Below are 13306 nucleotides of genomic sequence, written 5' to 3'. Positions count from 1 at the left end.
CACACCATAAAGCATATGCGAACAAGGTATGCAAAATAAATTATTATTAGTGTGATTGATGACCATATCAATGTTTGTCAGGAACAGAAAAACGATTGAGATCAGCTAATTGACAAATCCATGAATAAAGCTAGAGTCGACTTCACAAACAGAGAGATAAAAAACCCGAATACCATCGACACCCAGTTAACTAACTCACTATTCATTCACTGATATATTCCATTTTTCATGTGATACTTCTCAATATTTATTAGTCTACTCGAGCTAGATACAAGAATGGGAATTCCACAATACTTCTTATAAACAACTAGCTTGACATTTAATTATCTCTAATGCTGAAAAGTAGGCAAAAAGGCAGACTGATTCCTCACAATTGATACATTTAAACACAACTCTTAGTGGATATATCAACGAAATTCTAAAGCAAAACTCATACCTTCTCCTCTGACGTTACTGTCAACTGGACCATAATCGGGTATGATAATCAAGTGAATGTTGCAAAGCCACAGAAAACAACGAAAGACAAATTGCCCTATAGAAATCAGAAATTAATTAACAAAAATTAAATTCCTAGTCCTAAATTGCCCTAAATTCAATCAAACAACAATGTAAACCTAAAATTCCCAATCATACTATCTCAGTTAACCAGTGCACACTTAACCAATTAAACACGTACATCACAAAAGGAGAAGCAAATCAAACAACAATGAAATCACAAGCTAATTAATCAAATCAAGCAACAATTAAATTACTGAAATTAAATTTCCAAATTTTATTTAAATTTTACTTAATTACCTTGAAATCCTGAGAAGTTTCACGGACAATATGCTGGAATGGGAGCTCGCAGATGAAGAGGACACTTGCAGATTTCACTGTTTCCAAAACCCAGCTATATCCCTCTTTCTCTCCCCACTTTTCTGCAATTTGAAGGCATGTACCGGTGTAACTCGGGACCAGCTCAGTCTGAGTCGACTCAACATAATGCCCCAAAACTCAGCCCCACTTCCACCGCACCCAAGATGAGTCGTCGCCGATTCATCCAACTCAGAGCTGGAGTTTTCAGAGAACGCGGCTTGAAATCTGGCTGAAGAAGTCATCGCTTTCAGATCTGGGTTTGCCTCCTTCGTATTCGCTAAGCTTGAATTTTAAAACAAATATGAGAGATTGGGATGATTTGGTGAGAGGAGACTTTGAAGGGAAAGCTCGATATTGATTTTGAAGGAGAGATCGACAGAGAAACTTTGGAGTTTCAACAATGGAGATCTGGAAAATACGAGAGAGAAAGAGTTGTACAGGGGAGGCAGGATATGTATGAGAGAATAGGAGAGAAAGGGAATATGAGCAGGTAGACTGCGTCGCACCAAATAAAAAAAAAGGAAAAGGTAATAATTAAATTTTAGAAACCGAAATTATCGTACATTTTAGGTGGACACGCAGTGCATCGCAGATTTGTAAATCTGCGATGCACTTGATTGAGTCATTTGCCTCGCAGCTTTGTTAATCTGCGATGCAAATGACTCTGGGGGGGATCCTAGAGTCATTTGCCTCGCAGTTTAACAAAGCTGCGACGCAAATGAGTAAATTTTATGCTAAAATTTGTTATTTGCATCACATGTTCAGAATGGCGTGGCAAATGCGGGGATGCAAATAAGCCTTTTTCCACTAGTGGTTGTCACAATCTTACGTGTCGCAGTTTAATTGGTACATATAGGCGCCACATAGGCTATGTGTCATCAGAATTATTTTACTATCAATTCAATATTTTTACTATGAAAATATGTAAATAAGGTAAACGATATAAATAAGGAAACAAATTAGAATATTAAGATTTTCCTACCTTTTTTGAAACATGTATAATATATTATATAAGTTAAATATATTAGTTTCCAATTTAAATCATGACACATAAGCATGCCATGTCATCGTTGTGACACGACTTAAAGGTCGCATGTTGCGACCTTTATCATTTTCGTAAAAAAAATAAGTAACTAATATCAACTACCAAATAATTAAATAATAAGTTGATTAAATTGCCTTAAACTATGTGCCGATCAAACCGGTGCGGTTATTTCGGAATGGTGGGAGTGCATTATAAAAAAGAGTACATTACGCCTTGGCCTCAACAAAATATGCTAATTTACATTCATGCATTGCTACAAATTTGCAGTATGTAAGTGATCTTTACACAAGTATGATATTAAGAACAAGATTTGTTTCAAATTACATTGATGATATTTTCTAATATGAGTCTCTTGCTCTGTAGAATGAATTGTAATTACAACTATGGCTGAAAACCTTCCTTTATGAAGCTTGTTGTACGTGAATTGAGACTTGAGATTAGATCCGCTGGTTTAGAAGGTTCTTGTATAGTAATCATGTCGTTGTTTAGCATGTAAATAACAGCAGCAATTGTTGGCCTGTGTGTTGGATTCTCTTGAACACATAACATTGCGATCTTTATGCATCTCATCATTTGCGTTTTGTGACTCTCTATCCTTTCGAGTGTTGGATCTACCACATTCAAGGCTGTACCCTCAGACCACTTTCTCCACACCTGTAGTAGATCATAAAACAAATGTAAATTTACCTTCTTGTAAACTCACATTAGTATTCCTTATTAGTTTTACTTTGTGTTTTGTTTCAAATCTAAGAAAGAACACTCAGAATATAAAGCAACTGTTATAACAGACGCACAAAAAATTAAATAAGGTAATACAGAACGCAGAGATTTAACGTGGTTCACTGACAATGTGTTACCTACGTTCAGAGGGGAGAAAGTTTTGTTGATCTTGAGCAGTACAGATTACAGAATACAATTAGGTTATGACCTAGAGAGTCTATATCCTACTCTCTAGACAGATGCGGAAAAGTCCAGAAAATAGGCCCAAAACAGATAACCCTAGTCTATCATAACATATACCTCATGTTGGGGCGTTGCAGTAAGGGGTTTGACCGATTCAAGGCATTATTCTAACAGCAACATTACAATACTTACATAGCTTAGAAGATCCATGCCATTTTCTTCCTCTGAAAAGCATAGGATCATTTGCCCACATATGATTTCCAGTAGCAAGACACCAAAGCTAAATACATCAGATTTGACAGAGAACTGCCCTTGTTGCGCGTACTCTGGAGGCATATACCCACTGTATAATTGAAGCAATCAAGTACCATTACAGTATCCACGAAATTGAAGTACAGAGTAATTCTTCTCTAAATATGATGAAAATAACCAACTTCATTAATGGTATAATTTGTAGTTGTTCTGAGCGCTTACCATGTACCCTTAATTGTGCTAGTAGCTCCCCTAGTTTGGTCTTCATGAACATGGGTTGCCTTGCCAAAGTTTGAAATTTTGGGTTTCATGTCAACATCTAATAGTATGTTGCTTGGTTTAAGATCTCGATGAATGACCCTTAGTAGAGAATCGTCATGCAGGTAACAGAGGCCTCGAGCAATTCCTTGTATTACATTATATCGTGTTTCCCAATCAAAATTTGCACGCTTAGCAGGATCTGCAAAATTTCATGTTTACTGTTACAACTTAACTATCATCCATTGCAACATGTTACGAATGCAAATAATATCCCTGTCCCTTACCGAGTAGAAACTTATCGAGACTTTCGTTTTGCAGAAACTCGTATATTAGAAGCTTAAGGTCCTCTCGAGCACAAAATCCTAGGAGTTTCACCAAGTTTCTGTGTTGTAGGTTTGTCAATAATAGAACCTCATTGTCAAATTTCAGTTTGAAATCTTTGTCAATTTTTAATAGCTTCTTAACTGCTATTTCTTGTCCACCTGGAAGGATTCCCTGAGTTATCAAGATGTGAAGAACCAAGTCAAAACAAACTGGAACTGAGGCAGCTCAATGGATATATTTCAGGAATTCAAGGATGATTAATAGTTTAATACTCCCTCCGTTTCTTTTTGTTTGTTACGTTTGGAGTTTTGCACGTTTATTAACGTATATTAAAGATTTTTTTTTCTTTTTTATTCAAAAAATAAACCCAAGTAAGTCAATCCACTAATTCTTACAACAACCAATAAGATTATTTTATTTATCAAAATGAACCAATAATGGAAAAACAGAAAAATTGTTAACTTAACATACTTGGGAAATTGTAAAGAAATTTAATGAGTTGAAAAAATTGGACCAATTAAATTTAAAAAATGACAAAAAAAATGATAGTATAATAAGTTTATAAAAGGATAGATTCTCCCACATAACAAACATTGTGAAACACCCTAAAAGGAATACGTAACAAAACAAAAAAACGGAGGGAGTACCTTGTATACTCTTCCTGAACTTCCCTTCCCTATATTTTTAGCATCAGAAAAGTTATGTGTCGCGGCTTGTACTGCCCTTAAATCGAATTTTCTGAAGTCGACACATATTATCTCATCATTGTCTTCATGGAGAAAATGCAAGATTAATCAGTAATTTGTTTCCAAATAACAAAAGAATACAGTACATTAACAAAACTATGCATATTTATCTTCCAAAATGGTGTATGAAATGAGTCGTTGTATACTTGTATCATTAATTGTACTTACTATCAATCTGATCTTTATTCTGTTTTGATCTCCTTGAGAAATATATAAGTAAGCTGGCAGTTGCCAATATCGCAATCACAACGCCGATAACTATATAAATGCCCCTTCCTGTAAGTAGAGAAATTAGTACCTGGAAATGTTAGTATTAGCACAAAATTAATAAATGAGCTTCTGCTCTGTCTTGTTTTGTCGAGTATAACACCCAACAGAATTAACTTAGCGATTAATTAAGATCAAGCCCGTTTGATATCATTGTTTGTTTCCAATTTATGTATTTTACAAAACTAAAAACATAAAAACTAGTTTTCAGACTTTTTTTGGTTATCAGTTTTCAAAATCAATATGATTACTATAAATATGACTATTTTTTAATTCATTTTACAATCTTAATCATATGACTTACTAAATCAAAAAACAAAAATTGAAACTGGCAGTGATAACCGAAAAATGCCTAAGAAAATCAAATAGAATTCTTTAAAAAGAGGAATGGGACATATATATACGCACAGTGTGCTGTCAAAAACTGACTCGACCCGAAAACCCAACCTGAACCGATCGAACCCGTAATCGACACGAAAAAATCGATAACGGATCCCGAACTCGAAAGATGACCGATGACCGAACTGACCCGATCGAACAATGACCCGATGTATAACCCGATCCAGAACTCGAAAGATGATCGATGACCGAACTGACCCGGCCGAACAATGATCCGAGTTCGACTCGATACCCAACTCTACAATGATGCGAACACGATCCGAACTCGAAATTGAACACGACTCGACCTGTACCGAAATAGAAAAATAAACCGATATGACTTGACCGAAAACCAACCCAACCAAACCCGACCTGAACCCGGGTAAATAAAGTGACCAGACTTGATCATAACCTGAGACCCGATCCAGACCCGACGACCTCTCGCTCGAGGGACTAATAAGACAATGAATTGAGTTATGTTTACCTGGTTTACTTCTTCTCCGGGCTAGAGCTGGAGTAAACGGTGGCAGAATTGATGGTGGCATGGAATTCCAACTAGCAAAGTTGAAAAATGGATAATTGTCAAACTGAATCGTACAACCGGACCGATAGAAAGTGGCACCTTGAAGACTACTACAACAGACATCGATCTCACTAAGACCCCGTTTCAAACAATGCAAGCAATAAGAAGAAGATAAATCTGGACTGCACATAGTTATTGCATATATGCTCAGGGAACCTGTAACATTAACAACTCCTGCAGCAGATTTATCGCTCGAATTCCCTGCTGCCGTCTTCTTTATGAGTCCATCAAATAAACTTCTAGATTCCTGCCTGAACTTCTCTACATAAGGCTCCGGAACTGGCCAGGGACCTCTAAAGGTGCAGTTAATGTTGCTGTCGATATCCAATATAGGCTTGTATGAATATCGGAATATACTCTCACTACTATAGTATCCAATTGACTCATTACTTGTAACACATACTTCCCGGAACCTGATCGCCGAGTCAGTAATATGACGATGGCAGTCCGTCACTAAGAGGTCTCGACGGCATACGGCCAGAACATAAACTTTGTTGGGTTCCTTCCCAAAGGAGGAGTTGTAGACTCCATTGTTAATAATGTTGGTGTTGGATGTTATGATAGAAAGAAGGTTGTTTAAGTTTCTGCTATACTCATCATTTGTACGATTGCCTTGACAAATTTCGCAGTCCAAGTTTGTCTGGCCATCTGTAAAAATAATTTGTTTCAAGAAAACAAGTATTAGACTCAAGATCAGACTTGAAGTGAACATGTCTAGCACTGCAATAATAATAAAAAATATGAGGAAGTATGATTTTTTTTTTTTTTTGGTGAAACTTATACTCCGTAGTAATTCATATGATCATCGGCAAACCATCTTACAATATGATTGATAGTTTTCCGAGTTTGAATTTGTTACTCAAATGTTGAATAGTATGTAGCTTTACTAAAAACAAAAATTAGTTGTGCGCGTCGTAGTTGACTGACGTTGACTTGAGCAAGTCATAGAGTCCAAGCATAACACTATTGTCTCTTACCAAAACAGAACAAAAACATGTTGTCAAACGTATGAAATGGGTCTCCTAAACGTGAAATGCACGGCCGTACGAACGTATTGAAGGGTTATCCTAATTCTCTAGACAATATAAAATATAAAATCCCAGTAAACTTTATAAATAACATCCTAACTAATACATACGGAGTATCTTAATATTATTTGTTGTATTATCAAAAGTTTCAAATGATGTACTCTCCAAACAAACTCAACACGATACGAGTAATTCTTTTAGCCCTTACCCAAACACTAGTTTTCTTGATCTTACCTATAACCTCACAACCAAGTTTCACCTCCGTCGTTTGTCAAGACATATTTGGAAACTACACTACAAACAGTACATTCAAAACTAATCTTGATACCCTTATTTCCACCATAACATCTGACACGAAAATCGACTATAACTTTTACAACTTTTCGGTTGGCCAAGATTCTGACGTAGTCAACGGGATCGGGTTGTGTATGAAGGACATATTGCTCGATGATTGCCACAGGTGTCTCGCTCAAGCAACAACTGCACTTGTCCAAGCATGTCCCAACCAAAAAGACGCCATCGGGTGGTACCCAACGTGTATGTTAAGGTACTCTAATCGTTACATTTTCAGGAAAATGGAGATTACACCTTGGTTCCACTTACAAGATAACTCTCATTTTAGTGACAAGGGGAAGTTCAACCAAACTGCAACGGCAAAGTTGCAGAAAAGGGCGGCGGCCGGAGATTCTCGTGGTAAATATGCAGCAGGAAAAGCTAAAGTCACAAGGTCCTACACTATATACGCATACGCACAATGCACACCAGATTTGGATTATTCTGATTGCTATAATTGCCTTGACCAAGCCATAAATTTTGCTCTCTTTGATCTGTTCGGGCAGACAATCAGAGTGTTCTTTACGAGCTGCCAAATTCGGATGGAAGATTATCACGTCTACAATGCTACATATTTGAACTCCTTGGGGAGTACGGACCCCTTGGACCGGCCACCACCATCACCGGCATCAGCTTTTCTACCGCCTCACGCCGTCAAAACAAATAATGGTAAGTTTCTAATTTTGCTACTCTCCGTATTTATTTAAGAGATACACTTGGACGGACACGAGTATTAAGAAGATAAATTGAATGAAATAAAGTAATAAAGCAAGTAGGGTTGGTAGATATTTTAATAATTAAACAAGGGGGGACCATGTCATTTTGTGGTGGAAGGTGGAGTGGGTTTATGAAATTATTTGTTTAATAGAATGGTAGATCATAGGGTAAATTAGATGTATTATTTAATTAGATGGTGTGGTTGATAAGTTATTAAAAATGACAAGTGTATCTCTTAAATAAATACGGTCAGAAAAAGCAAGTGTATCTCTTAAATAAATACAGATGAAGTATTTTTGTAGGGATAATTTTACAATGACTACAACAAAACTGTAGCCACTATGATCTTTAAATCATGACCATTGATATTTAGCATTAATCAAGACCGTTCATTTAATTGACTAAAAAATTACGAAAAAAAAAAAATCAAACATCAAAACTTAGTTTTAAATTAAATTGAAAAAAATAGGGAATGTCAATCTATAAGACTATAATCAGTTATAGAGTAATTAAATCATACGAAGTACGTTTTTTGGCTTCGTCCGATTACTGTTTAAAAAAAAGCTTCATCAACCTTTCCCAACCCAAAGATTTGTTTGATTTTTAGTTTTATGATATTCTTCTTGTTTGCTCTTATCATTTTAATTCTTGAAGTTCAAAGAATCTCCAGTAGAAGGATCGCGACCATTATGATATTATTCTAATTGTTGGTGTTATCATTAATGTGATGAATTGAGTGATGATGATTTCCTCTAAAATATGATTCATTAATTTGATGGAAGAATCAAGGAATGATGATACTCTTTATAAAAAAAACTATCCTAAGTAGTATATTGTATTGTATTTTGCTGACGTTTTTTTCTTCTAAAATGGGATATTTTTAATTTTGAAAAATATATTTTTGGTTTTTCCTAAAATCATTTTTTTAATTATTTTTTAAAGTTAAGGTAATGAATGGACACGATTGGTCTTTTTACAATAAAACGTCAAGATTTAACATTATTTTGGTGGCTACCTTTTCTTTGTACTTTTGTAACCATTGAAAAACCATCCTTTTTTTAGTTGTTACCAAACGACTTATACTTAGGGCTAATTCGAATTCGGTACGAGTTTTGGGTGGATAGCTTTCTGTTATAACGGATGCAAAGAAAGGCTAAATTAACGTAATTAAAGAACGCAGAGATTTAACGTGGTTTACTAACAATGTGTTAGCTACGTCCACAGGCAGAGGGGAGGAAAGTTTTATTGATATTGAGGAATACAGATTGCAGAATACGGCTAGGTTATGACCTAAAGATTTTATATAGTACTCTCTAGACAGATGCGAAAAAGCCCAGAAAATAGGCCCAAAACAGATAACCCTAGTCTAGCATAACATATACCTCATGCTGGGGCGTTGCAGTAAGAGGCTTGACTGACTCAAGGCATTATCTAACACTTTCAATCCCCTCCCAATTATTGTTGCGGGGACACGCGATCTCCCTACCAGGTTCAACCCTCAATCACTATTAAACCAACATGTAGTTGGTTCGAATTAATTAGTACTTCCTCCATTTCAAAATGACTTTTACAATTACTATATAAATCAATATTAAGATAAAAGATGGAGAATGTGTGAAAGTTGAGTAGTTATAATAAAATATTTGATAAATTAGAAGAAGAAAAAATGAGTAAAAAGGTAGATAGATGTACTTTGAAACGGAGGTAATATTACTTATGAATTAGGAAAAATTACTTTAAATAATCCAACCTTTCGACGATTTTCTGTTAATAATCCGACCTTTGGATTATTATCTAATAATCTAACCTTTGCACCCCATTAACTTTCATTGCACCTAACAAGTCACCAACCCGGTATAGCAGGTCACCTATATACGTGTCATGCAACCATTTGTTATTTTTATATTAGAAAATAATTAATATATATTTTTTTTTTCCCTTTACCTTCTTCCTTTTTCTAGTTTTTTTCTTTCTTCTTTTCTTTACCCTTCCTCCTTGTTTAGTCGCGGCCTCCACCAGAACTCTAACCCTTAACCAAATCCATTATAAAAACCATTTTTTTCATTTTTAATATTATTTCTTTGAATTACATTAAAAAAAAAAAACTTCCTCATCTCCTATATCCACCACCGCAACTCCTCCTCTTCCGCTTCATCATCATTCCTTCTTTATTCTTCTTGTCAATCACCAACAAGTTATGCCTCTTCAACTAGTGAAATTTCTATTGATTTTTTTTTTTTATGATTAGTAAAAAAATTAATGAAGGATTACTCAAATAACTAAAGAGAATTTCAATTGAAATTTTAGTATGAGGAAACGGATTTGTAGATCTTGATGAGGGTGTGGTTATATATCTGCTAGATTTTGCCGCCCCACTTTGTAGATGGTTTTGATGGTGGTGACAGAGCTAGGGACATTCCGAGGTGAGGGGTATTAGCAGTGGTGGTTGATTTTGGGTGTTAGTGATTGTTTGTTGGTGGTGAAGAATAGACGGTGGGGAGGAGAGGTGAAGGAGAAAGATGGTTGGTTTAATTGGTTGGGTAGTGGTTGTGGTGGTGGTGCGGTACAGACAATAAAAGGATGGAGAGAAATTTTTTGTTACATAAAGGTAAAATTTTTGTTACAGAATGATACTTCATTTTTGTCTTTTAGCTGATATGTGTGTTATCACACATATCTGATATTCGAAAAACGACCTCTAATCATGGTGCTTCCCACGAAGTACTAGCTAGCTAGTTAGTCGTGCGTTTTTTTTATATTGGTATAGTTAGTATGTGCTAGACATTAATAACTCAATTTTTGAATTCTTGAAGGCAGAGGAAATGATATGATAAGAAATCCGGAATCACTAAAAATGGATTTTAACACAATTAAAAGCGCAACGGGGAACTTCTCTGATGCTAACAACAAGCTTGGTCGGGGTGGATTTGGCATAGTTTACAAGGTACTGCAAAATCTTTGGTACAACAAACGAACTATTTTATTGTACGTAATACTACTTTAATTAATTATTAAATCGTGTGTATGGCGTAAAGAATAAAATGGAACGACGGGAGTATTATTCAAGCTTGCGTGCTAAAATTCATTCAGTTCTTATAATATTAAACTATTTAAAATTTGTTTAACGTGATAGATAAGTAGTAATATTAGAAACTTTGACCTTTTATCATAATACAAAGCTAATATGCTTTTTTCCTAAACAAATTTAAAGAATTTTTTGTATTAAGCAACGTTAATTGTTGACATACAAAAAGTGGGCGAATAATACACGTATGATAAGTAAAACAAAGGGTAAATTTGTTTGGAAAAGGAATACGCTTAGATCCATTTTGAACCAATTTGGACCTTAGCCCAGCGGATCTGGGAATTGATCTGATTTTTTTTAAACCCAATAGATCTGGGTCGGATCTGGAATCACATTAAAAAATGCGGGTCTGGATTTGGATTTTGTCGGACCCGGTCCAGATCCGGCCCATTGCCATCCCTACTAATAACAACTAAAAGAGTAGTAGCTTAATTAATTGGTGAAAGAGTTAAAGTCGTACTCTAAGATCAAATCTAGTTATACCATTGCGTAATAAAGGCGTTGTGAAGTGCGTGTTTATAAAGAAAAAAACGAACTTACTCCCTCAGTGTCTGGATACTTGCAAAAGTTTGATTTTTGCACTATTCATACATTAGTTATGACCAAAAGTTATCACTAATATATAAAAATAAAAAGTTATTGTGTAATATCACTACAAGAATTTGTATCTTTTATGACAACCTAATAACGACGGGTAAAAATCCCGTCGCAAAAGAGCTTTTGCGACGGGGATAACAACCAAACAAAGACGGGAACAACCGTCGCAAATGTCTTTTACGACGGGATTTTTCATTAACGACGGCACTCTTTTATGACGGGTTCGCGACGGAGAATCGCGTCGTTAATCAACAATTATTGGCCTTTAGCGACGGAATTTCCCGTCGTTAATAGTCAAATTTTTTGTAGTGTATGTTGTTGTATTAATCTTAATGTATATATTTTTTCTAATATCAATTTCATAATTTTTACTAATCTGCAATTGCATATAATTACGGTCAAGCTAGTGTATTGATCGTTGGAAAGTGTGTTAGTCAAATTGGTGCAAGTATTTAGGAACATAAAATGTAGTAAATTTGACAATTTGTAATACGTAGTACTCTGTATAAGATTGAGTTTACTGACTCAATTCAATATTAATTCAGGGCATATTTCCCAGTGGCCAAGTATTAGCGGTGAAAAGGCTAACTAGAAATTCCGGGCATGGTGTAGAAGAGTTTAAGAATGAGGCTGTCCTGGTAGCCAGGCTTCGACATAAGAATTTGGTCAGATTCATAGGCTATTGTTATGAAGGAGATGAAAGACTTCTAATTTATGAGCTTCTACCAAATAAAAGTTTGGACTGCTTTTTATTTGGTAAATTTTTGACTTTTTTTTATTTATAGGGAAAATTTGTCAAATACAACATACTAAAGTTCTCTATTTGCCAATAACAACCTCAAATTTTTATTTTTTGCCAATTACAAGCTTAAACTTATACATCCATTTTAAATTACAACCCAAAATTATTTTCCGGCAAAAATCACCGGAAGTTGATGTCATCATGTTATTAAAAAAAATTACATATTTTCTATATAAAAAAAAAATTACATATTTTCTATATAAAAATATCGATAAATAAGAATTAAAACAAAATAATAAAATAATCGTTTTTTTTACAGATATTATGTGCTTCATGATTTTTTTTTAATAACGTTATGACATCATTTTCCGGTAATTTTTGCCAGAAAATGGTTTTGGGTTGTAATTTAAAATATACGTACAAGTTTAAGGTTGTAATTGGAAAAATTAGAAAATTGAAGTTGTAATTGACAAATAGATAACTTTATTAGCTAGGTTATTTTCGGCAAATTTGTCTATTTATTATATAGCTGTTGTAGTAGAACTTTGCTTATCGATAAAAACCTGAACTTACTAGAATCTGTTCGTGCATATATAGATGCCATCAAGCGCGTAAATCTAGATTGGCAAACTCGCTACAAAATCATAGGAGGCATTGCTCGAGGATTGCTTTATCTACATGAAGAATCTCAGTTGTTGGTTGTCCATCGTGACCTAAAAGCAGGCAACATACTTCTAGATGCAGAAATGAACCCAAAGATTTCAGATTTCGGCATGGCTAGACTTTTTGGTGTAGACCAAACTCATGAAGATACACAAAATATGCGGCACCTTGTAATATTATTACTATATTTTACTTATTGTATTTCAATTATTAATCGTATAATTCCTCAGTCTCATTTTACTTGCTCAATTAATATGAGTGTGTGCAGTGGATACATGCCGCCGGAGTATGTGCAACAAGGACACTTCTCCATTAAGTCAGATGTTTATGGTTTTGGAGTATTACTCTTGGAAATCGTAAGTGGCCTAAGGGTTACCAGATATTACAATGAAGGGAATGGAGAGGGTCTTCTCAGTTTCTTAAGTACAGAATATTAAACTCCACTTCTTCTTTTCGTTTTCGTTTATTCTTTTAGCTATATATCATGTTAAGATCTGATCCACAAAACATCACATTGTGAATAACCC

At 34.9% G+C, this 13306-nt stretch overlaps 1 protein-coding gene and 1 pseudogene across 1 annotated transcript; one reads left to right on the top strand and one right to left on the bottom strand.

Annotated features, from left to right (window-relative positions):
* Window positions 1-2119: 2119 nt before the first annotated feature.
* On the bottom strand, window positions 2120-6471 carry LOC110805276 (cysteine-rich receptor-like protein kinase 44). Its single transcript, XM_056833710.1, has 7 exons — window positions 5516-6471; window positions 4555-4662; window positions 4288-4409; window positions 3601-3811; window positions 3278-3515; window positions 2996-3146; window positions 2120-2554 (listed from the first exon to the last, which is right to left on the bottom strand). The coding sequence occupies exons 1-7, from the start codon at window positions 6324-6326 to the stop codon at window positions 2282-2284; spliced, it is 1914 nt and encodes a 637-aa protein (XP_056689688.1). The 5' UTR covers window positions 6327-6471; the 3' UTR covers window positions 2120-2281.
* A 287-nt stretch (window positions 6472-6758) lies between these two features.
* LOC110805275 (cysteine-rich receptor-like protein kinase 25) lies at window positions 6759-13299 on the top strand (annotated as a pseudogene).
* Window positions 13300-13306: the final 7 nt, after the last annotated feature.

The sequence above is a fragment of the Spinacia oleracea genome, chromosome 6 (assembly GCF_020520425.1).
Source record: "Spinacia oleracea cultivar Varoflay chromosome 6, BTI_SOV_V1, whole genome shotgun sequence".
Lineage (NCBI taxonomy): Eukaryota > Viridiplantae > Streptophyta > Magnoliopsida > Caryophyllales > Amaranthaceae > Spinacia > Spinacia oleracea.
The sequence above is the reverse complement of the archived record's forward strand: the minus strand, read 5'-3'. Positions and strand labels throughout refer to the sequence as shown.

Coding starts and splice junctions, on each gene's coding strand:
- LOC110805276 (XM_056833710.1), bottom strand. CDS start 6,326: ATGTTCACTTCAAGTCTGATCTTGAGTCTAATACTTGTTTTCTTGAAA. Junction 3,812..4,287: donor GTTCAGGAAGAGTATACAAG/GTACTCCCTCCG, acceptor TTGATAACTCAG/GGAATCCTTCCAGGTGGACA. Junction 2,555..2,995: donor GCATGGATCTTCTAAGCTAT/GTAAGTATTGTA, acceptor GATCTACTACAG/GTGTGGAGAAAGTGGTCTGA.